General features: G+C 41.2%; 1 protein-coding gene across 4 annotated transcripts in view; it reads left to right on the forward strand.

The window, feature by feature from the left end:
• The first annotated feature begins 2,879 nt into the window (after nucleotides 1–2,879).
• ephb2b (eph receptor B2b) overlaps nucleotides 2,880–26,325 on the forward strand; it is a 115,870-nt gene continuing 92,424 nt past the window's right edge. For 2 of the 4 annotated variants that reach the window (XM_076742955.1, XM_076742964.1), the window contains exon 1: nucleotides 2,880–3,045. In XM_076742955.1, the coding sequence (XP_076599070.1) occupies nucleotides 2,994–3,045 (52 nt within the window). In that variant the 5' untranslated portion in view covers nucleotides 2,880–2,993. The remainder of the gene's footprint in view (nucleotides 3,046–26,325) is intronic. The other 2 variants (XM_076742972.1, XM_076742980.1) reach the window with 1 other exon arrangement.

Genomic DNA, 26,325 nt, shown 5'->3' on the forward strand with positions numbered 1-26,325 from the left:
TCTGTGGGCAATATTAGAGGAGTATTAATATCATTTCTTCAACATCCTTCACTTCTCTTCTGGCTCAAGTCAATATTGAGCTGGTATGGAACTCATTACAGTCGGGGAGAGCTGCTTTCTCAGTGCCTTGCCGTTTTGTTCCATCTGTGTTGTAGTCACCTGAACATGATCTGAAGTCAGCCAGTCAAGTGACCTGGAATCAATACAGTCAAACTCAGTAGAGGCAAATAAATCAGCCTGGCTCATTTAACCCCTGAGAGTCCTGCTGCTTTGCTACATCGCTGCGGCACGTAATAAGAAAGGCATGTTTGATGACAAATAATTCATCCCAACTTCTTGCTTTTAGTGACTCCATACTTTATATCCATGAGGCATCTCTCTCTGCGCATGTTAACCCATTTTTTTGTGTACTGTAAATCCTCATGAGCACATCTGAAAGCCAGCTTTTTTTTTTTTTTTTTTTTTTTTTTGGTCCCCCCCCCTCCTCCTCCCTGATGTCCGTCACTTTCTTTGTACAAACAGTAAGCTGACAGTTTTGTGTACACAGGAAATTTTCATCATACTTTCTCTCTGGGTATCTCTGTATCTTCAACAAAGCGGCGACTTTCTTGGCGTATCTGTAATTTCTGCAGCTGCTTCAGTGTATCCCTATGGCATCTGTCTCCATGGCTGTCATATAAAAACCACTCTCTGTGTTTTATTCTTTACCCATCATAACTCTGTGTATAAAGATACTGGAACTTTACTGCCAGCTTCTGGAGAAGGAAATCCGCTTCACACTACTCAAAAGAAAGTTCTAAAATATGGCCACGGCTTGCAAGACGCATCGTAAATTCAGATGCCGTTTTACGCCAAACATCACTGACAACTTGGACCTACTTGGAAAAGAGTAATCTTATTAAAACAGCCGAAAAACTCATAAAAGTTGAATGCGTTGTGATTATTAATATACATATTTATTTCACGTATAGCATTTTTATTGATTGTTGAAAAATTATTGCCATTAATGTCGCTGCCAAACTCCATTGTGCCCAACTTAAATCAACTTAGTGCAAACACAGCTCAATTTTAATCATTTCTGATGATGAATTGTGACATGTCTCAAAGCACTTTGTGCCAACATCACATCAGCTGATTATGATTTTATGATGATTCATGCACAGGAAGGAAAGTTTTGCATTCCGGAGGAAGTTACATTTCACTTTGGCTTTGGTTTTTTGGCTATGTTATTGGAAAATAACTGCTGCTCAGGTCTACCTAATTGACAGCTAGGCCTGTTCAATCACATGATGCCTTCCTTGTGATGCATGAATGATGGTTAGCTGGTCTGGGTTTAGCTATAAGAAGTTGAAGAAACTGAATTACTAACTATATTTCTAAAGGACCTCGTGCTCAGCTCATCATATTACTATGAAATTCATCATGCAACAGTCTTACATATGCAAATATCAGCATTGTTTACTGCTCACAGAAGAATCAATGCAGCCAATGCTCATGAAATACCCATTCACAGTTAGATTTCAATTGATTTTCAGGTTATGAATAGACATCCCCCTCAGATATAAAACCTTTAGTGGGCTGCATGAGTAACAGCATGAAGACTGTCTTTATTGTATCTTTCCTCATCATTAAGTTGATCTAACAGTTCTTCTGAAGTAGTGGTGAGTGGAAACAAACTCAGTATGCAGGCTGGTATATTCACAATGATTTCCAAATCATTCTCATATTTTTCAGACTTCACTTTGATACTAGATTTTGACTATTTTATCATTTTGCAACAGGAATCGAGTGCCATAACCATGACCGGTTCCCATACTTTCTTCTAATTTTTTTTTCTTTATTAGCAGGACAATTAGTTCAGACCAAAAACACCAGTTGTTGTGAAACTTGGGAAAAAGCTATAAAATCAATTTAAAAAAAAAAAAAAAAAAAAAAAAAAAAAAAATCATTTTAATGATATATCTACACGTGTCTCCCTCTCTTTCTCTCCTCATGTTATGTATATATATACATCACATATAGCCTGCATTGTAATTTTGACGTAGTTTCCCGTAACAACAGCTCTTTATGCAATTATATGCACATTCTGTTGCTAGCTGTTCTACATTCAATTTGTTAAAAATGAGCAACATACAGAAAACTAACAACAACAGTATTTTTATCATGGTAACTATATTAATAATATCAATATTTCCACTGTCAGTTTTTGACAGTTATGCATACATTTTCTCAGACTAAAAACAAACAAACAAACAAATAAAAACACCCTCCGGGCTGGTGGAAGGCTGAGTGGAAAACTATAAGACTATATCATAAGTCGAAACAAATTAAACTGTAAATATTGGAGGTAAAAATGCAAAAGAAAATGTTTAAACTTACTTAAAATGCTCTCCCGTGTTCGTCACCTGTTACAGCGCCAGGAGTCCCTTCATAGCTCACAGCGAACTCCGCAGACACCTTTAAGCTTTGTCTGATAAAATAATGACCAGTATTCCCATTTCGAGCGCTGTGACGGTGAGAATAAGTTCGTCCATCTTTTATAAATGCCCCACATGGTCCCAAAAACACTTAATTATCGCTAGGTAAGGCTGCGTGGACTGTCCTCCTCCTGATGATTGGCAGCGGGGTAAATTGAAGTGGCTTTGAAGGGGATGAAGGATCCTCTTGACGAGCGGCTGCATCGATAATTCAAATACTGTAAACCTTCTATCATTAATTATATACATAACGTTATCCTTTCTGTTTTATAGGGGAATTACTCAATTGATGTATCGCTAAAATGCGTAGCCGTGTTTCTGTGTTGCTCGGTGCTCCCCTCTGTCTGTCGTTTTTTTGGTTTCGCCCAAACTTGGTTCAGATTTGAGTTGCTGCTCTCTGCTATCTGGGATCGCTCTATAGGAGGTGAAGGACCGCCTGTCCCCTCGCTGCCTCTGCTGTCAATGGCTTTCGGGACGTATTTTATTTGAATGTCTGGGCGATATAAGTGACCAATAATGGATATTCTATGGATATTATGGACCATACCGGCCGTAATAGCTGTTGAAGGTAAGCTAATGTTTTCATTACGGTTAAAGCCGCATCCTCTTGCCGACTTTGAGTTTGAAACAAAGCGCGTGAACGAACCGTTGCTATTTTTAATCACGTTAAGCTAACGCAAAATTAATCACTTTTCGGCTCCTTTAGCATCTGTTCATGTGTGATACCATGGCGTTTATGGTGCTTAAATGTAGCTTAGAATCAGCTCAAAACAGCAGATGATGGTCGGACCCAAAAACATGCTCCGGCATCTCCGCAGGTATAACGTTACGGATGCTGTGTAGCGTTAATTACGTTAATTACGGAATAAAATGTGCGGGCTTTCATGTAGCACCGCTAGCTACGACAGGTTAGACAACGTTAAATCTCCGTCAGGTAGGTCGCATCCTGCCTGTCCGTGGAGGTGTGTCACCGGTGTCGTCTCGGTTGTCTCCGCTGATGATAGAAACGCCAAAGACAAACCCTAAGACGTCTCCTTGAACCCTTTTTCAGCGCGTCCAAGACGGAATGCGCAAATATACACGCTGTAAATCTTGTAGTTTAAGTTAGAAACGGCGCTGTCTGGTCCCTGTTCAGTCATTTGTACGCAAAGCGTGGCTGAGCAGTGATTGGCAGCAGGCAGCGTGGCTCAACACACAATGAAACAGGTTGAATGGTGGAAATAATCTACATAATAATGTGTTTACAGGAGACACTCTGTGATGCTCCAAATCAACTTCACAGTGGTTTTACCTTTTACTTATTGTGACAGCTTTGAAATATTTAAGATCTCTGGTACTTGTAGGGACTGCACTGTGATTTAATCTTTAATCTTCTAAAAAATATTTAGAGATTATGAAAGCTATTTTTCACAGTTCTTTTTAATTAAGGGGGTTTGAGTCTGTACTTTAAATGAATAATTTGCAGGTGACGTTAAGGAGCAGCTTGTGACAGGACGGGGGACATTCAGCACACTGAAGAATGGAAAGTGTAAACCCAGCCATACCTTTTATTCAGGCTATTTTTAGGGTGTTGTCAGAAAACAAGCATGTCTTCTTCCTCTGGTCAGTTTAACTCAACCTCATAATTACAGGTGGAGCTCACAAAGTATGCAAAAATTCAACCGAATGTAACCATGGGATAAAACAACAACAAAAAGAAAAACAGGGGGAAAAAAAATGTAGCTGCTTGTCTATGGTGAGATCATTCGTACGTGTGTAATCACGTCCCTAATCTGTATCGTAAAGGTTGAAGGACCTGGCAGATCCCACGCAGGGCCGGCTCAGACTTTGACAAACTTCATGCGTATTTATGCAGACGTCTGCTGACTTGCTCCTGTTTTTGGTTTCAGTGTAGACACACATCCAAGACCTGAAAAAGCAGACTTGAAGGCTTGCATTACATTTCACACTGACGGCTTCAACGTCTGTGTCGTAATTCAGAAATGTGCTTCACGGCTTTGTAATTTTATTTAAGCTTTGGTCACCAGACGCTGTTCCAGGACAACCATATTATTTTAGGAAATTATACATCCAATCCGGTATTAGCACTAAATCCACATCAGATAAATACAGAGAACAATGTATGGCATTTTATACACATCGTGATTTTTATTTTTTTTATTTAAGAAAAATTACAAATTTATTGTCAGATTTATTTTCGTATCTCAGAACACTTCGTAAGCATTATAAAACCAATACTGTTAATACTAAAACTGCATGATGATGCTGTCCCACATCTTAGTTTATTTAATAATATGTTGAATGTTAATATATACTAGATTTCCGTAAAATATATTCAGCAAAATGTACGGACTACGAATCTCGTAATAGGTAACTGTATATGGTCATCCTGTATATACGTACATAATATTCAATATGAGTTGTTTTCTTTTAATTTCTGATATTATGCTTGATTGTTATCATAATGCTTATTTACTTTGTGATTTTATCTTTGCTCCTCCATGCAACTATAAGGGAACCACAGGATGTAGAAACCGCCAAAAATAACAGCAGATTCACACTACACAACGTTGCACTTCCCTTTGTTTTCTCTTTCTCTCTAAAATCCAAACATGGCCGTGGTTACTGTTTGTCCACATGTAAAATCTACTGTGAAGCAAATGTGTAAGCTGAGAGCATACAGTGCTCAAATATCCATCGGCACGGCTCCTCAAATAGTTAGTCCAGGCCATTGAAGTACACTTCCTGCTCGATTAAGACAATGATGGTTGATATTTAGCGTTACACTAGATGTACAGGATGAATGTTGCAGAACCTTTTGGGCCTGTGATGTTTCACTTTTTAATTTGCAAACCAGCTAATCCCGTCGCCAACCCAATACAGCCCCCTCCATTTTACCCTGTGAATCACCCTAGTCGACTGTCCAATGAAGTTGCAAGGATGGCTTACGTATGAGAAATAAAGGGTTGAAAAAGAGGTCACTGCAGCTCTAATCTGAAAAAAAAAAACCCACATCCCATCATGCAACAGCAAAGAACCCTCTAGTGGATCGTTTTGACACGTTTACTGCCAGAACACTACATTTCCTGCATTGTTATTTTGCTTAATAGAGAGTGACATCTCTGCATAGTTCTGCTTTTTTTTTTTTTTTTTTTAACTGACGAACATTATTTGCTAAACGTACCAGCGCATTATATTATTTGTTCATCGCAGGAGGATTATATACTGTATACTGTGGGGAAGATTTTGTTAAAAAAAACAAACTATAAAATAGAAATTAAGTGCGTGGGAGTACTCATGAAATTGAAAGCACACATTTTTTGAGGTGCACATGATTTCCGTAGAACAAACATATCAAAGGCTTGCTTGTTGTACAAACGATCAATGAATCAGGCAGGGGCCGTACTGGACGGGATTATAGGATTAAATCTGAGGCCAAATTTAAGAAAATCCCACTGTGTCCCAATCATCCTTTTTTCGCACAGTGTCAACACTGCACGCACCATGTACAGTCTGAAATACTGTAAATTGGCCTCAAAATGCTAATTTGAATTTTCCTCAGCATTTTATCTCTATTCAGACTCCTACACTGTGTCCCCTCTCTTTAGTAAAATCACCATGTTTGACGACTATAAATGGCGTTCATTCATCAGTGGCATTCCGCCATTTTTCAAAGGCATTTAATTTACCCTGTGGAATGTTAAACAACTCTAAATTGTTGATTAGTGTTAATGTAAGCTGCCATTGATGCCACGTCTTATTGGTTTAGTTAACAGGAACAGACAGGCTCTTTCCGAAAATTAATGGAGGTAGTACTGCCAAGGAAATTAGCTTAGCTATGTCAAACATGTCTATGAAAACACACTGTGGATTTATCCCTTCATTAGTTTACCCATTCATTGTCATCAGTGCCCAGTTGACAGCCATACTAACAATGGCGCTCATCTAATTCTGTTGAGTGGAAATTCTCAGATTCATCCCCGGCCATAAAATTGTAGTAGCCCGTATTGTTCGGAGGAGATGAAATTTACAAGACGGATCATTTGGCTTTTCCGATTTCTCCCCCCCCCCTTGTGGTATTACAGTTTGTACTGTGCAAACACAGCAAACGTTTTCTGGGAGGATTGGTTTTGCTGTGATGCAATAACAACCTCCTCCAGACTCGTATGCAAGTTGTTGTTGGGGTCAGTGGGATGATAGATCACTTTGATAGAACATTTTCTTCCCTTTTGCTTTGAAGGAAACATAATGGGACAGAAACCACAGCAGAGGATGGTGAAGTCGGGTAGAATGAGATCACAGCATGGAGTCTTTAAAAAATGTCTAGCAGATTTGATTGCATTTCAGTGTGCGCTGCATTCCTTCAGCGCTCTGTTGAGCACTGGAGCCCACTCAGTTGAAAGTTGGCAAACACTCGCTGCGTTGATGTTTTAAATTTTTCAGTTTTTTTGTTTTGACTTAATTTTGTGAATTACATATATTTGTATTTTGCGTAACCCTTTCAGCACCATTTTCCCACACAAGGCACATAAGGCAGTCTGACAGTTCAAGGCACAGTATGATTGTTAATGTTTTGAAAATGCTGCCAAGTTTGGTAAAGATGCTTTCATATGTAAATTTAGAAGCTGTTTTTGACCGGAATTGTTTTGTAAGGAATAGACGTGTGAGTGTAACATGGAAGCATTATGTTTTGTGGAAGAGTAACAAAAGACAGACGGAGGCGGGCTCCGAAATGGGATTAGATAAAGGTAAAATGAGCGACCGTATACAATCCGGTGTTTTCTCAGTCCACCCAATGAGCAGATGCGGGGAGCTGGCCTGCACGCCAACCGCCACAGTAGGCTTTCACAAAGAATCTGTCTCTATTCAAGCCTTAATCCATGCTGCCGAGGGCCCAGGCATTGTCACTTTGCATGCAAAATTTCAATTAGTGCTGGTACCAGTTGTTTCACTTGAAGGGGGGTGTCACATTTCAGAGACATCTATGGCTACCTTTAGGGTGAGATTAAGGCAGAAGTGTCACTGCTTTGCGTAAGAAAATTTTGCATTGCATAAGGTTACTGGTACTGAGCTGCTGCTTTGCTATGGCCAGTGTACTTGGAGCTGGACCTTTGTCAAATCACCAGAGGGTCCAATATACTGTAATGCAGAGTTTATTATCTAAAAGTTAAGAAGGGAAAAACAAAGAGCAACGATTCCCTGAAGTTGGATTTGTTAAAACCTTTACACATGAGATTCCAGTGTTGTAGGTTTCTGTCCCAGCTGGCTCTGCAAGCAAAATAGTTGCGTATGTTGCTCCTGGCTCCAGCTTGTTCAGCCAATTTGACTGAGGACCCAGCTCAAAACACGATGGACTGTTTGACGCTCTTTCCATGCTTTCAGCTGTTTGACTCTGACTGCTGCGGTTCCCCGTCATGAGCCAACTCCTCGTTCTCTCCTGCTTTTAACTGTTCAGTCAAGTTTGCTTACGTTCACTTCCGTGAGTGCAGATTTTTTCTTTTCTTCTTTTTAAACGTCTTTTTGCTTTGCTCGCTACAGACTTCAGAATGGAAGCATCTAATGATCAGTTTACAGACGTTCTGGATTTAACTACCACACTGGGAAGTACTATCATACATATGAAAAAACACAACATATAATCTAGTGAAGGACAGCTTCAGAGGCCAAGTCAAAGTGCAGATGCATGTCACTGCACAGCCTCCACAGACTGTAACTAGTGCCTTAGCACTTAATATCACCGTATGGGCATATACATTGTGCTTGTGGTATTCTTTTTTCCCCATTTTCCCCCATTTTCATATAGTTTACATCTGCTGTATTCAGAGGGACTTTTGCACACTTTTGTTATTTATAGCTTCTTAAAAAAAAGAACAGGTGTTTAATCTTCTGTCTCTTTGGTCCGTAATCAGGCCTGTTTAGTTTGCCGAGACAAGCCGGTCAGATACGGCTGCTGCTGCTTGATGCTATCAGAAAATGAAAATATTTTCAGAGTCAACAGGTGTTTCGAGTCTTTCAGTATGCAATATAAGGCTGCCAGTGCATGGCTGGAACAGCAACTGACAACAGTGGGTTCATTTGAAAGTTAATATGACATGCTTTAAACTCCCGGGGCACTTTTTTTGCCTTTAAAAAGGCTTGATTTAAAGCGCACTCTCTCTAATACTACCATGCTCCAAAGCATTGAGCATTTCTTTGCAATAACATGACAATTACAAATTGATATTTTTAGTTTCCTTATGTAGTTGAATTTTTTTTTAATTATGGAGGAAAATATTAATATATCAAAAAATAAAAACAATTGTTAAACCGTCAAAGAATTGGGAGACATGCGAGCTGTAATCTGTATTTGCACAAGCACAGATGTTATTATGGGTTCGTAGCGGTGATGAAATCTGTCACAAGTGCATACATGTTTCACTAGGCGAAGGAAGTCTGACAGGGTATCTTAATCTGTAATCTCATCAAAGATTAAACACATTAAAAGATGTATCCACCCACTTTCACTTAATATTAGGGTTGGTCATATCAAACAAAAGCATGCGTGGGTTTAATGATAATTGCACAGAACTCTTAGCATTTGTTGAGTCCTTCTTAAAGTCTAATAGGTGGCATTTACATTTCAAGTCAAATGTCAGTCCCAGAAAATGCGCGAGCCGACTTTCAAATACTTTCCTTGATTGTCTAGACTTTATCCGGCGCTTATGTTTTCCGTCATGCGTCAGTAAGCTACAACAAATCAAAGTTTCTCTTAATACTAGTCCACACACTGAACATGTGTTTGTTTTTTGCCTTAGAAACAGTGATCAAAATAAATTGTGCACATACTAAACAACTTTTGCACAAATTTGTTTCATGCAGAATCTCTGTACAGAAAAGCAAATCAATTTCTACGTAGCTAAGGTGTTATGTAACACTGGAGGTACTGTGTGGGATGAATGGTGAACAGATGCATTATGGAGAAATGTATTATTTAGTGAGGATCAGGTGAATTAGGCATCTTGAGGTTTGCTTTCCTTGCAGTGCTTTAAGAGTAGGTGTGCCGTTGGATTGAAGGACTATAATTGTTTCAGTATGTGGTTGAGAAAACAGTGATCAATATGTGAACAAGTATGACTAACGCTATTATAACAGTGGAATAGTGCATAATATAGAGCTTCTAATCCTAACATTTTAAGACTGGAAAGTGATAAGATCGAAGCGTAGAGCAGGTTGTTCTTTTCTTTTTCACCTGTTTTCAGAAAGCATCTGTTACGTTCATCACCAAATCAAGTTTCCAGGCAAATGTAATGAATTAATTCAGGGAGTTTAACTCTGCAATTAAACTTGTGACTAATGGCCCTGCTTCAACCCCGTGGAATAAAGTTCACATGGTGTTTTCCTGCTCAAGAGAGGACGGATAAATAGATCCTCATGCAGGAAACTTGCGTTACCTCCGTGTAACCTCTCTTCACACAGGAATCTAGATCAAGGATGTTCTTATATCCTGCTATCTTAATTAGCACATGTTAATTGGCAGTGCGCTGTCTCTTGGTAAGTCGTATTTATTAGGGAGAGCCTGATTCATCCTAACCCAATGGGAATAGAAATCATTAGGGGACAGTGAAATGTATTTCCAGACATTATTCATAACAGGAAATGTGTAAGCACTCACAATCAAAATGGCCCCCGCAACATGTAGGCCTAATTTGTGGTCTGAATTCTTGTTGCAGTCTCTTTAATTTGACAGAATTCTCCCCTGTCATGTGGAATCAGAGTGTTTTATGGTTTTGTCACTGTGCATTTCCTTTTTTTTTTAAATCCAGGCAGTAAAATTGTCCATAAGTGTGAAAACGATAACAGAGTTTGGCTGAAAAGCGGGGGTGAACTGATCAATGTGACCTGTGTTCCTGTCACATCCTTCATGTGAATGTCGAGTCATACGCGTTAACAATATGGCGCTTATGATATTCAACCCGGCAAAGGCAGCTACCGAACGAGGACGCGGGGAGAAAGAGAGACAGGAGGAGGAGGAGGAGGGAGGAGAGTGTACCCTGAGAGAGGTCAGACCTCGTTTCAGAGACCCCCATCCACACACACCCCAGGTACTGTGACACTGCCTTTATGAGCGTGCCCGTAGAACACAAACCCACCGGATTAGTGTCTGGCTCTCAATGTCCCCGGGAGCAGAGCCCATCGGCCGAGACAAAGCGGGGCTGATTGCGTTGTCATCTGCATCACAAAGGGAAGCCTTTTCTACCTGAGCCACTGCCTGAGCGCCGCGCTGCACATCACATCTATCAGCGACTCTGGACCCACGTGACATCTGCCTTTTGTTTTTTGTCCATCTCTGCCCCCCCTCCTTCCATTCTTTCTCTCTGGCCCACACCGTCTGTCCACCGTGGCCCATATCAACAGCAGGACCCCCTCCCCCTCCCGCCTCAATGGAAACTAGCTTCTTAGTATCCACCAGCGCTGACCGTTTTCTGTTTTTTGCCGGTAGTTATGTGCTCGGCGCGGTGTGCAACATCTTCCGTCGCCACAAAGAGCCACTAACACATTTGTTGCTGTTCCTCTTTCCCCCTCTGGCTCTGGCTGCCTAGCTGTGTCTCAGCTCAGCCAACATGCAGACACGTCAGACAAAAAGCCCAGTCTCCCGCTGTCAGACCCTAACACGTCTATCGGTCTCACTCGGACAGAGAGAACTCCCCGGCTGAGGTGCTGCCAGTAAGCAGACGTGTTTTATCTGATTAGTGTCCTGGGCAGGCAGCCTCTGCTCTTCTATGACTGATGGCTGTTGTCTTGTGTTGTTGACACAGACAGGTCCAGCAGCCACAACAGAGACAGATCAAGCTTCTCCGTTCCGATTGTCTTCTTATGTACACACGAGTTCACTATAAACCTTACAATGGCTTTCATGTGCTTTGCGGTACTTCATCACCATCAACGGAATTACTTTTAAATTCCCCGTATTCTTCCATATTTTATGACCGTGAACGTGCACTACTCTTTAACCGGTGAAATAAAATGTTCATTTTGGGGAGAAACAAAGATGTTCGAGCTATCTCAGGCATGATAACTGAAGCTGAAAGGTACACTTTTTTTTTTTTTTTTTTTTTTTTTTTTAATCCCCCATTTAAGACACTTTATGAATAGATTCAATAGATTAAAGAGGGTATGACATTTAAAAAGCATAGTGAGGGATGGAAAGGCAGAGAATGACTTTTTATGTCCTAAAGTGTGATAGTTGGATTCTATTCACAAGTAATTGCATTAGCTTAGAGAATTGGGAATTAACACAAGGCAATTAACTGATTTGGCCTTTGGCTGTGACTTGTCTGGTTTTAGAGAGCTGTAGCTCATCTTGTGTTTTCGTAGATTAATTTAGAAATCACATTCAGTCAGATGCAGGACCTTGTAAACCACACAAACCTCAGTGAAATTCGTGAATAAATTTAACACTCACTGGCATTGCAGCGAGATTTTGACCATGGTTAAGTGTGATGAAGGCATAAATAAAGAAAGCCACTTTTCAACTCAAAGACAGAAAGTGCAGGATGGAAGTTTAAGAGGTGGGTAATCTCAAAGGCAAGGGTCATCACAACAGCAGGGTAAACACACTTCTTAGCGCTTAATCGCGTGTAGTCCAATTACCATGGACTGCTAGGCCACGGTCGCTAATTGTCAACAGCAAGGGTGTAATTTTCATTTCAACTTTGGGGGAGAGATCTATTGGGAACTGTTTAAGACACTACAATTATCTTCTTCGCCATAGAGAGTGGTGTGTTCTTAATGGGATTCTCTCCATGTGTGTCATACACTGCATGTACGATGCGTAACACTTTGGCACTTTACATTACACCCTGACCTGAACAGCGTATTGAGAAAGGAGCATGTTAACTGATCTACACAGACTGTGTTCATGAACACAACACGCCATGTTTTTTTGACAGATGGTTCATTTATGTGGTGGGCATGAATGAGTGGGCAGACTCTCCTCTTTGAAATAGATGAAACGCTAATGGTGAATTAAAGATATCATGATTACAAGTTAAGATCATTTCACATTGAAACATTATTTATGAAGACATGATGCTTGAAGGGCAAATGTAAAGATTTAAGTTAACGTTACAGAATGTCTGCCTGCTGTGTTGGTATCTTAGTGAAGAGAGAGTCAAAGGAAAACTGGTTTATTATAACAAGAGTTTTATTTTCGTTGATGTGTTTGTCAGTTCAGTCATTTTTGATGACATTGTACTTGTGAAAAAGAGTTCTGAAATCTCAGCAATTACTTTGGTGTAATCATAATCAGCAGAGCAGATGGCCTGAGATATGAAAATAAAACCCATTTTGAAAACGTCCTTTAACTGTCCGTTATGTAATATCTCTTAAGTCACTGTGTAATATTTACTGATGTTTAATATGTAATGCAGGCAGTCCTTACTCAACTTTCAGACTGGAGTTTGGCATTGGTGACCACGTTTGAGCCTTGAAACTGACGTGCGCAGTGTGACTTACCAAACAACCTACTGTAAATGAGTTGCTCATTTCCACTGCAGCTTTAAGTAAAAGTGCTTCTGTGTTTCTCTCTCTCCTTCATTCTTGGAGTGGGAGTAGTTAGATTCTCACACTTGCTTGGTAGATTTAATTGAGGGAGACAAATCGTGTAAATGAATTTTTAAGAAGGGAATATGTGTCTCCCTGAAGTGACTGACAGGGATCAGCGGAGTTATAGCCATGGCAGGCATGCAGTAGATTAGAGATCATCAGGGATGGCAGTTGGAGCATCCAGAGAATGATACTGTGGTTTTACTGTGAGGATCTATTTTATTTTATTACAAACAGCGGGATAATTTGGATTGATGAAAGGCAGGACTCAGCGGTTTTTTCCCTCTGACCTCGTACCGCTCTTTGTCACAGTGAGTCTACCTCGGCTTAAAGCTCCAAAATCAATAACCCAGACTCAGCTAAGATTATACCCTTATGATTGTGTTTATGGAGCCCTATCAATTGACACTTCATTGAAGTCTTTTCGTATTTACCAAAGCCGGTGATAAATGTGCCATTTGGGCAGAGAAAGCTTACCTGAATTTACATAATCACTTGTCTGAAAGTGGATCCAGCGTGGGGAGCAATCAGCAGCATCTGCCACACTCACACTTGCAAGAGCTCCTGATAATGCAATAACATCTTGTCCCCACTCTTGTTCAAACTAACAATTCACTGTTATTTTATTCTAATTTGAAACCTTTCAGAGATTTCCAGCAGGAAACACTATCTCTGAAACACATGCCCGCAAGTCTAGAGCGGCCAAAGAAAGACTGATACGCCTCCTTTGGGGTCGATAAAACAATGTCTGGAATCACAATACAGCCATGACGTAACGTGGCTAACAAAACGGGAGCCAGGTATATAAGGAGATGGTGAAATGATGACTGTTTTCCGTGCCTTCCCCCCTGGCAGGGCCTTTCAGGGAGAAATCACAATGGATCATTTCGGAGGGCAGCTGGAAAATCCATAGAGAATCTCAAGAGACCTGCTGTGCCTGTGAAATCAATACAGAGATCCAGCTGAGACCATTAAATGAAATGAATGTCATACGATAGGGTTAAACATGTAGAATATTATTATTCATTCAGTCCAAATAGGTTTTTCATCTGCTGATAATGCAAGCAGGCATGAGCGTCAATAAAGGCACCACAGATTGTCTTGTATTTCAAGCACCTACTGTACATACAAGCAAATCATCATGTTTTTGAGCTGTTGTTAGCCTTAAGAAAGAGGCAGAGAGGGCAACTGACACAGTTAAGTAATTGAAACTTTACTGTATTGGGTCTGTGTTCCATTATGGGTTATTACTAAATAAGACGTACTGTACGAGCAGATAAAACTGAGCAGCATTCTGGTTGTCTTAGATAAAACCAAGCCAATAGCCATAACTTAGGTGTTGATGGACGTCTCTGTTCCAGCACATATTCAATAATTTGGATAGAGAGCTTGTTTAGAAGGAAGGAGTTCACCAGGAGTCTTCAGATGTCTTATGCAGAAGTATTTATTGCAGGCTTAATGCATCAAGGAGAGGTTGATGAGCGACACAGTGTCCACAAGGTAGTGCCACACCAAATCCTCAAGATGTCCCTTCTACTGGGGTGTATTAATACCCCCAATGTCACAGACTTCCTATCTGCTGTCTGCTGGAGTGGTCTCTAAATATAATGTTAATGTGTCTCTATCTGAGGTCTCTCTGTTGTCCAACCTTGAGACCTTTGGGCTCCTAACTGAACAGAAGGCCTGTGATTGAAAATTTCTTTACATTTACTATCATGTAAGACAGAAAAAAGCTGCAGGTCCTCAGAACTGGAAATCTCAAACCAAATAAAGCAAATTAAAATACATTGATTCGTTAATTGATTCTATTAATTAATCCATTAATGTTCTAATTATTTCAGCTATGTTATAGCCTATAGTAACATTTTGAAACTCCCTCTATTTTTCATTTTATCTGTTTGGAATGAAATCATGGAATAGCCCTCTAACCGCCAGGACACCCATACTGACTTGGCAGATACAGACAGATATGTTTGGAACAGCTTCCATGTTCCAGTTTATCTTTATGGAAATCCCTTTCTGTTTTTCCACTCTCTATTGTCAGTTTATACGGCATAATAGCTTTTTGACTGAGCAAACCTATAAGCAGTTATATGTGCAAAAACACAACAATCGTAAATTAAAGTATATGCCTTCTTGTGGGTGCTTTTATCCAAAGTGCCTGATGGTAACACAAGGAAACAAATCCATCTGTGGCATGGGTGGCCTCAGCAGGGAGGGAACCCCAAAACTGGGTACAGTTACTTGCATGCTGTGTTCAGCACTGCTCACTGCAGCACCGCCCCCCCCCCCCCGTCTGATTACACCTCTTCTGAGCACTTTTCAATCTGCTTTCCTTTAGAAATGGTTTGACACTTTGTAGTGGTTGGGCAGGCACACTACACGCATGTAGCACCCGTACGAGTTGATGGGGCTGCTGTCAGGGAGCTTGCCTGTCGGAGTGATTGAAAAAGCATGTTTGGGATTAGCCGTCTGTCCTCATCTGTGTGCTGCTCTGGCAGGGGTGTGTATCGGGGGCTTGACTGCTCTCTGTGCCTGCCATGGTGCTGAGTGATGGAATAGGTAGAGCTGGATCTCACACTGACACACAGCCTTTCACACACACACACACACACACACACAAACAAGCTTTGCCACACATGTGATCAAGCGCACGTCCCTGCTGGACGTCATGGAGGGAGATCATCTGAATCTTTGCTCCAGATGTCTCTCGGGCACACTGAATTCAACATTTTTAAGACAAAGAGAGAAGCGATTGTTGTTTTGACTTGTTGTTTTGGCTCTCTTAGCAAAATGAAAGGCTTTGGGTCATTTTACATGTGATTTTACTTTTCTTCCCACCACGAGAACCAGTAAAATAGTACATTACGCAAAATACGATTTCCCTTTGATCTCTGCGCCTACAGTAATATGTTCTATTTTGTAAGAAATAGAATTTGAAACCCATAACAGTGTTTAGTGGTTTTCCTCCTTACAGACAGATTTTTGGCATGAACACCTGCTAATCTCTCTTTCACAGATACTAACATGCTCCTTTTCTGTCTGTCCTGGTCAGTCTGTGTGTCTGTCTCACACACACGCACAAACATATGAACACTTCTGTCTACACTCTTTTCAAACTCAACACCTGCAGGGTTGGGCCGTCAGGCCTTTTTTGAGTTATGGCATTAACATGGAAAGCAGAGGGCTGAAGCTGGATTAGTCGAGAGGAGGTGTGAACACAAGGTCAGGGCAAAGATGGCCTTTCAGCTGATATTTCGTCGTCATACTTTTAGTCCTGTATGTCTTATCACAACACTTGGCACAAACTGACAGACAAATATGCTGTCACAAAAGGAAAGAATCAATGTTTCTTCAGCCGTTTACTTTTTGTGGCTACTTTTCCCCCTCCTGTTTCGATTCTTTGAAAAATTTGCAGACACACACATCTGATTCCTGGACACGTTGTAGCCTAAGGCAAGTGTTTTGAGAAGTCTTAAGTTTCCTTTTGTTGAATGAAGATTATGACAACTGGCAGCTTCATAACTGACTTGCTGGAAATAAGGTTGAACTTGCTGTTAACATAACTCCAGTGGATAGTGAGCCTTGTGCTCAGAACTCTGCTAAAAGCAGGCTGGGACCGCTGCTCACCGCACAGGTTGGATCCGCTTTGACTGCCAATGATAAAACTGTAATGCTGCAAACATTTTACATTTAGCTTTTTTTAGGCCCTGGAAGCTGAAATCTACAACTTTACACACATTCAAGCCCATTGTGAAGTTGAAAATGTCAATGACGGAGGATGCAACATGAATGCAAAAATAGTATTTACTGAAGTGATGAAATTTGATGGCAGTGGAATTGTCAATGAGACAGGTGCTGCTTTCAAAAGTGCATAAAGAGCTTTTCCAAACCTCAGTAAACCACTGCTGTTTCTAACGTTCACTGTACTCCAACCACCATACTGATGGCTATAATGATCTGTTGCTTTACAGAAACATGAACTTGGAAGTGCCTCACAGTAACATAAGAGAACACATGCATACGTACTGATGCGTAGTCCAGTAATTATCCTTTAACCATGATGGGAATCAAATCATTTGAGAAATGCTTCAATACTATCGAGTATCAGAAAATGCCTCGTCATTCAATACTGAGGGGTAAATCTCATTAGCATCAGTGAACCAATCAGCATTCACCATGCTTGCACCAAGATCTAATAATGTTTGTGATCGGCTGCTCTAATGTTACAGGTTGTAGAGGCATGTAAGAAAACAGTATGTTATGCACAGAGATGGGCTTTCTGTCTTGTTTCTTATGTGCTCACATTATTAAGTAAACTTTTAGCTAGCTAAACGTTAGCTCGCCAATGCAGCTAGCCTGTATCGGCTAGTCAATGAGTGCATTAACAACATCGTCCACCTATCCAGGTTGACTTAAGTGTACAGCTGCTCCCAGGTCAGCTTCCTCCTTTGAAGTGAGTAATCGTAGCATAATGTGTAATGTGATTTTCTTTCTGTCAAAATGGATGTTATAGAGTTGATACTGAAAAAGTATCGCTCAGGAATCAGTTCTGAAGTCAAGGTAACAGTCTTGAACATTCTTAAAAGGCACCCAGTCCTCTCAAAACACTGTTTTTCCTGCCACCATTACCTCCTTTGTCCTGTTCCCGGCTTCTTCCATAAAAACAGCTTCATCTGCTTTTCTTTCTCTCACCATCCACCACCTGTCATCCCCATGCTAATGTGAAATATTAACAACCTGAGAGCCCCAGCAGAAACGCACCACTTCGTCGAAATACATTACCTGTCACTCTGTCTCTGGATTAGGACTTCCCCGGTGCCAAATGATTTAAGGACCCTTTGCTAGGTTGTCAGGAGAGACATGATTGTGCCTGTGGCCGTAAAGAAACATATGTGCTGTTTTTTTTTTTTTTTTTTTTTAAAGGCGTCAGTCAGGCAGGACCAGATGTGTGCGGTGAGGGGTGTTGGGTTTTTTTTTCTCACTTGAGCGTGTGTCAGACGCCGTGTACAGCTGCACGGAGGAAGAGTTAAGTCCGTTTCACGGGGAGTGAGGAGGAGGTGAGAACCAGCAGGTCTAATTGAGGCAGTTAATGGGCTGTCTGAAACCATCATTCTACCCGACGTAGCATGTGGAGAAGCTCTTCATCACTGAGTTGAATCTGATAAAACAGCTCTTATTCAAAGACGAGCTACTGGCCCAGACAGGGGACTTTTACAGACATGAACACTGCTTGATTAATAATATCATACTTGCATATTTTGCAGCAGATGTGGAGTATTTTTGAAGCTCTCAGAACAGGGTGCAGCAGTCTGTGTGTGTTTTGTTTCCCTCCTCTGGTCAAAACGTCTTGCATGCATTTCTTCTCAGTGCAGGCAGCCGTCTTTACAGGCTGAAGTGTCCAATTTAACTACCCATTTTATCTTAAACTTAAATGTTCCTCTTCAAAAAATTAGCCATGATATAATTTACTTCACATGCAGTGAAGCCTTGTTTATAGTTTCTGTAGTCTGGTGGTATTATCCTGGCTGAAGAAAAGAACTGATCTTTTTTTTTTTGGTTGTCTTTCTGAGTGGAATTCCCTAAACGAGTGAAAATGCATTGGAAACTATGTTGCAAAAGCAATTATCTCTGTCACATTGGGACATGTTTTCATGTGTTCTCACTAAAAAGTGCTAAATACATGGATGAATAATTTAAGATTTTTTTTTTTTGCAGTTTTCCCAGCTTCAGTTGGCCTCAGCCCTGTCGTAACCACATCCCTCCTTGGACCAGTCCAAGCCCCATTCCTCTCTGCCTGGCTTAAGTCCCGGCTTAGTCCCGACCTTCCTCCCCAGCTCTACTTCTGTTCCTCCCACTGCAGCCACAGCCCAGATCCCTGCTCAACTATCAGTTCCAACCAAAAAACATGCTCAGTGGAAAGGCTTTATACACTCTGCACACTCAAACATTTCAATTCAAGCTGTTTCACAAGGAACTTCTACTGATGGTGGCTGAGCAGCTCCTGCTGGAGCAGTTGGGCATCTATGTCTTGCTCAAGGGCATGTCAACAGTAATAGGGAAGAAAGCACCCCTTGTGCGTTTAACCCAACAGGTTTTTCTAGCGGTGCAGCTACCTCTGACTTGTTTGAGTGAAGGAGTATGAGTGCAGCAGAGGCTGTCGAGTTGGCTGGGTGGGTGTGTGGGTGGGAGGTATTCAACATTCAACATCATTGACACAGTGAATTGCTCCTGTGGGATGCACTGAAGAGAAGGTGCAAGGTTGTGTCAGAAGCAAAGTGTGGTTGGGTTTAGTGAACAGGCATCTATTATATCGAAGCTTTGCAGCTGCATCACATATTTCCCCACCACCGAAGCTGACGCCATCACGGAGGCCCACCGGGGAATCGGCTTTGTGCACATCGTGGCTAAATATAACAAGTGGACTTGAATAAGAGAGATAGCAGATTGGAGTGGGGCGGATTGAAGTCTGTGCAGTTGTTTTAGAAGACAGAAACATAAAGTTCATAGTGTCTATCAGCACCCAGGTCAGACTAATCACACCGCAGCATTTTCAGCTATTTACACCCGTCACCATGGGGAGGAGGTCATGGTGGTGAGTGGTCAGAAGACCAGGGTTCGAGTTCCATCTGAAACCAAAAGTCAATGCTAACTTTTTTTTTTTTCTTTTTAGACTTTGATCACTTATTATTTTTGGATTTCAGTTGCAGTTCGGTTAGGTTTAGGCAACAAAGCTACTTCATTAGGTTTAGGAAACGATCATGGTTTGGAAGCAAATAGCACTGTTGTCCGTGACACTTGGGATGCTAACAGCATCTGCCTGAAGTTTATTTAGACAAGTTAGCCACAATGCAAGAGCTCACGTGTAATGCAATCCAAAGTCATTGACACATACCGAACATTCATCTCCGTTGATACAGACACAATCAGGTGTCTTTTTGGAGCATGTAGATACATATATGGAGAAAAAAATATGTAGAAATTGTGAAATTCATAGCAATTCAGTCATGATTACCTTTGAAGCACTTGTCTAAAATGTCATGAGAGTCTTTTTACAGATGCCATGCACAGTTGGTGGGAAAGGCAAATGATGATTAAACACTAAAAGAGAGTAGATGGCATTAATCAAGTTTTGCATTGAACTCTAATCACCCAGTTGCAATTAAAACTCTTAACACTCTGGCTAGACAGTGTTGTAACCTCAGCGTCCAGCTCTCAGACGGTGCTGCAGAGGATTTGAGCCCTCACTTACAGATAACAGGCTTTTTCCCTTCGTTTTTTCGCTCTATAATCAGTTTCAAATGAGAGCCGGGCCTTTGGCAGACTTCTTATGGCGGTGGTTTGATTCAGCCAAAAAGCCTCTTGTGAAGTGGATGAATAGTCAACGAGAGTTCATTCATACAATCTCAACAGCAAGAGCTACATTACAGTAAATGGTCCCTTTTTGTGCGTGTTTTAGTTTCAATAATTATCTTAAATTCTCAGAGCAATACACTGGAGGATTTGTCTTTGTGTGTGCAAAACTGGCTTTATATTTATCTGTTGAGAGAAAACCTCTCACAGCAAACAGTCAAACTCATTGTGTTACAGCCAAGATTATTTGGTGTTTTCTTTGAAATACTTTTCTGTTGTCAGCCAAGCTGCGATCACGCAGGAGGAGCTGCAATAAAGGAAGCGACTTCTTGCCATTCATGGTATTCAGCATACAGCAAGGCTCGCATGTTGTGATCAGCATTCAAAAAGAAAATAGCACCCCCACCATGTAGTTGTTTTCCATCTTCCATCCCCCTCACTTTTCATCTCCTTTATACTGATTGACTGATTCAGTCAAAGTTCCTGTTGTCGCCCGTCCTCCATGTTTATTCCTCCCTCCTATACTGCATTTTCAATCAGTTTACCAAATTACAGGCCGATCAGAGTCAAGGTTGATTATTCATCTTGCAGTGGGCAAAATGTTCCTTTTTAAAGCAGGAAGTTAGAAATAGAGTAGGACACTAATTCTTATAGTAAAAGCCATCCATATAAACTTAAAAATTAATTTAAATATTCAATCTCAGAAAATTCAAAATCAGTAGATTGGATGAGTATTTAATTGGTGATCCTCTGAACGATGCTGTTCCTCAGTTCTGTCCCCTACTTATGCGTGGCTTTACAGTCCCTCAGCCAATGCCAACAGGAGTTTACACGGCTGAGTAGGAGTCGGATGTGATTTTCAACGAAGACCATCTGCACAGAGGATCTTTCGCTCGTGCGAGCAGCATATGCTTCAGTATGTAGATAACAGGGCTGGTAAACACGCTCGTTCCCTGAGTGAATTAACCTGCCATGACACGCTCCCTGTTGTCCTCCATCTTGGTTGGGGCTATGTGACAGTGAGGGGTTAAATCTTAAAGCCCCCCCCATCCTCCTTGAAACACACACCCTCACACACACACACACACACAGCGCTGATCCATCAGTCGAGCATGAGTCATTAGTTCCTTTTAGCTCCCTGGCCAGTGGACTCAAGCAGATTGCATGCACTAGACTCAGGTCTGAGACTGCTAAGGGACTTACTGCAAACAATAATCACATATTTTTGTTGGACAGCAAGATCCTGAATTGACTGCAACCAACTGCCTTTTCCTTGTCAGCAGCAGTATTTAATGTGCTGATTATTGAAGCCATGCTTGGCAGGAAGGAGTCCGAGCAATACATTACACAGACACGATGAAGTTTTGGTACAAGAACTGCAGGGAGGAAAATCATACCTAATCTCCTCATTAAAGATGCAGAAGTCAGCTTGTAATTTTCTGTCCTCATGCATGCGTGCTTCCTTTGTTACCTAATGGCAGCCAGAATCAGGAGATGGGCTTAGCTGCGTTCGGCTAGGTCATTTTTGGGCGCTAGAAGCAGAAGGGGGTGTGCATTTCTACGGGGATTTTACATGTAGGTTCATCACACTTTGCATTGATCAGCACACCACATCCTCCTCCTCTCCACAATTAGTCTGGAGAGGTAAGCAGATACTCTACATGTATTACACGGCTGAGCAAGTTTAAACATTCAGCACCCGCGGTGGAGGGTATCTATGAGACATAAGTGGTGAGATATCTAAATGGCAGTGGAAGTAGTGATACTTTGCATTTTTTTATACACACATGAATAGGTTAGCTTCATGTTAGTTGTTAGATTATATGTGAAAAAGTTTTAATTTCTCAGTTTTTTTGTTGCTCCACAATAGATAGATAGATAGACTGGGAGAGAAACAGAAGGAGTGGATTAGCATTCAGAGGGTAACATCCCTTGGCATTAGCACAGAAATCACAAGGGAAGATACATCCCTATAATTTCTCCTCAGCGTGCTCCAGCTTTTGCCTTTGTTCCTTGTTTTATACAGTATGTGACATGTCTGCTTGGGTTAACATGAGGATCTCTGTCCTTGTTTTCCAGTGCAGAGCTGCTTTCATGTCAATTCCGGGCAGATCGGTGGGTGATTTGGCCAGCTCTGCTTAATCACTGCCTCGCATCATGCACTTCTTGGAACAGATATGCACACTTAGACACGTTTGTGATTCTCTGAAGGGAATCTACAGATCGCTGCAGAGATTTTGATCTGTAAGCCACAGTGTCCATTGATGGGCTCGATATTTTTCCTACTGGAAGCAGAGATGGTGGCTGTGTTGTGCTGATTTCCATAGCGTTCAGGGATGGGAGGCACCATCTGCAGAGACTGTTTTTGTCCTAGACAGCTAATCAACAAGTCGTTAAGCAGACGAAACAGTAATTCAGCTATCCAACTAAGATAATAGGCGACACTCTCATTTGTTGTCCAACTCTTCAGCAAGGTGAACTAACCTGTTTTCCAAAAGGTGACAGATGAGATCCAATCAGATCAGGGGTTACTTATTACTTTTGTAATTTTGCAAAATGTGTATTACATGACCATAAATGCAAGGATCTGACTGTGCATCAAATAAGACACTTTCATATCGGTATTGAATAGCACTTAAAACCACATTACATATTAAATTATGCTAAAAATAAGCAAATATCTGTGATGCTTGTCATGTGGAGATTACTGCCAACACTGAAAGCACCGTTGATTATATCCCTTCCCATCACAACTACGCTGAATCACGCCCTCTCTTTCACTTTAGTTATTGATGTGAAATGAATGTGGATCGCTTTGTTTTCCATTTAACAGCTGAAGGCAATCATGCTTTTATGGAATAATTGCCCATTGAACCTGGTTTCAGCGACTGGTGCATTCTTATCCTTGATTTAATTTTGTGTCTTCATTGCGAAATAAACACAGACGCTAAAGAGAGGAGAAAAGAGATGTGACCCCACTCAAGTCTGATTGTTGAAAGAATGTCCAGGCGAACCAGGAGAGAAATATTAGTCTTTATTCTGATCTGCTGGTGGTTACTTTTTAAGATCAAGATTTGTACCAATTCAGTCTGAACTAAATCTATTTTTAAAGGCCGTTGATAGAAGTCTGTACCACGCAGCGGTGCTTCTGGCTTGGCTCCTTTAAACACCACGTCTGTTGATACAGTGGTGACTAGTAGTGTCTGTTTCATCTCCCTCTGTCTACCCCTCCCACACGGAAGTCCTCAGTATGTCTTTGCATCTGCATCCAATAAATTTCTGCTTTGCTGAAGTGATTTTAATGAAAAATGTGATGCCAGTGGGGAAGTTAGTGATTATCTTCACTCAGACCTGTTGAATGGGCTTGGAGCTCATGTACCACATATCACTGCAGTGTTTCTTCCACCCCCACTGGAAGGAAAAAAAATCATGTTGTGAATTCTTCAAGTTTATTTACATATATGTTCAGAGACCTTTATTTTAAAATTACAGGTTTGTTTCTGCTTCCTTCTCTCTGTATTTCATGATGTTACACTGTCTAGTTAATGTCAATAATGTCACTCTAATGACAGTAATTAGCCTGTTTTCAAATTAGCCTCCCTAAGTGTTAAGATAAGTGGCTAGCCTAGCTAGCTTGCCCTGTGTTACTGCACAGATGTGGAGCAGAGCAGAGGAGAGACAGGTGAAGTGAAGATGACATCACTAAAGTTAACAACTTTGAACATAGATGTAAACACACCCAACCTGAATGTGACGATAGTAGGGAGGATGCTAGAAGCTCTATTGGCCCCTCCCACCAAACACCCCTCCCCGTGCCACCCAGGGGAAACACTGCATTGTCTTAATGATTGTCAGTGCATTTTTTTTTTTTTTTGCCAGTGCCATTTCAATCAAAGCAGTCATGAGTGTTTTGGTGTCAAGGTTTCCCAAAAACCCATCTTCCAGGTTAAAGCTGGTGCAGCCCTGCTGCAATGAGCTGTTGCTAAAAATAGACTCAGTGGTCCAGCCAAGAAATACTGTTTCCCTCCAGTGAAGGAACCGTGGTTGCAACATGGCCTGTCTCTTTCTTTGTTCTTCCTTTCCTCATTTGGAAATACGGAGAGGGTAGCAGTTGTAGGGAGACGGCTGGTGCTGATGTTGCCACATGCTGATTTTAGCCTTTATAAACGGTGTTTTCTCTCACTGTAAAGATGATGCAAATGGACTGTGCAAGGTTAGGTTAGGATTAGGGTTTCTATATATGAAATAGGCAGGCAGTACACTGAACTGACCGTACCACGGGCATAACCAGAGAGAACGTAGGCGATAACCTGTATTGGGCCTCGTTTTTACTGTCAGTTTCCCCAACATTGTTGTGGCTCAATGAAAATATGCACAGTCATGTTACCGGAGGTTTCAAAAACCTCTGATCCGCTGTACTGTTGTGCACATTTAGTCTAATATTGACTTCATCTAAAATGAACATTAGTAGAGTACCTTGCTGTTTCTGAATGATCTCTCCCCCCTTTTACACGCTGCTTGGTGTAATAGCCAGTATCCACAGAATGAAAGCATTTAACTCCAATCAATGGGATTTATGGCTCCTTTAAAAGGCAAAGGTGTCTTTTCTCTCTTGAAAGTGCTGTTTTGGCTGTCTTCCAGCTTAGATCGAACCAATAGCTATGTATGATGAATTGTTATTATCTTGGCTGCCTGCTTAGGATTCACACTTCTCTCCAAGTTTGAACGGGCTGCAACGTCTTCCTGCATTAAGCAGTAGTGAAGCAGATTTAAGCAAAACTTTACCTGCCAACTATATGTCATGTCTTAGTCAACAAGGATGGAACCAGACAAATATAAACCAAACAAATGCGGCAAGAGCTGGGGATTTATTAGACAGCTTACACACATCCCTTCCTTGCTTTCCCAAGCCTCTGCTCCATCCTCCTCTATATACGCCTCTTGAATTTAAGAAAAGTAATGTTCATGAAGCCATTAGACAGTAAGTTTTCCCCCTCTTCTTTCACAGATTAGCTCACACAAGCAGGATAAATTGGGAGCAAGTGTCAAGGAGTGAGCACTGTCTGGGTTAACAACAATTTTCTCTCTGGTCCTTCTCATGTGCAGGAGAGGGGGAAGGAATGCACATTAAGGTTAATGCCAAGAAAATGGAGTTGTTTTATCAACTTCAGGACTGTTTTTTTTTTTTTTTTTTTCCTTTTTTTTCCTGCTGACTTTTTGGAGTTCATATCTGTCAGTGACTTGAAATATAGTTCTCTATCCTTAAAACCTTGTGTGCATGGGTGGGCGAAAAACTCGACCAAGAACAGAGATTTTCCCTTGATACTAAGCGGATAAAAAAGAAAAATCCCAAACGTCATGTAAATTAATAATACAGTTCCTCCACTAAACTATGAGGACACATGGAAAAAGATGGAAGATGTGCGACAAATACAGCACATGCATTCAAGTGTACAGGCTAATTGTTATATTGTGGACAAAGGCGTTCATACTAGTAATGAAGTGAAGCATTTGAATGCATCTTAGACTTCTAAACTGTGCTGCTTGTAGGGACGTTGTAGGATTCAGTGCGAACATAGCTGTACTCGTTTGAAACAAATGACTGGCAGTCCTTTTCAGTAATGCAAACAATACAACCATGACAAACATGGCAACCTTTTGTTCCATGAAAAATAAACACACTTGCACAAATAAAAGGGGAAGAAGCGATTGGACTGATTGTAACATGATGATGGGTAATCAATCAAATACTGATCCTAATGAATCAAAATCATCATCGTTCCCAAAGATTCCCACTGCTAGGTTGCGTCCTGACGTTTAACCCTTTCAGCTGACTACCTCCTCTTGCTGTGGCTGGTGGGGATGAAAGGCGGCTGGAGATGAAGGCTGTGGGATGACCCAGAGAGTTGCA

The sequence above is a fragment of the Chaetodon auriga genome, chromosome 2 (genome assembly GCF_051107435.1).
Source record: "Chaetodon auriga isolate fChaAug3 chromosome 2, fChaAug3.hap1, whole genome shotgun sequence".
NCBI lineage: Eukaryota > Metazoa > Chordata > Actinopteri > Chaetodontiformes > Chaetodontidae > Chaetodon > Chaetodon auriga.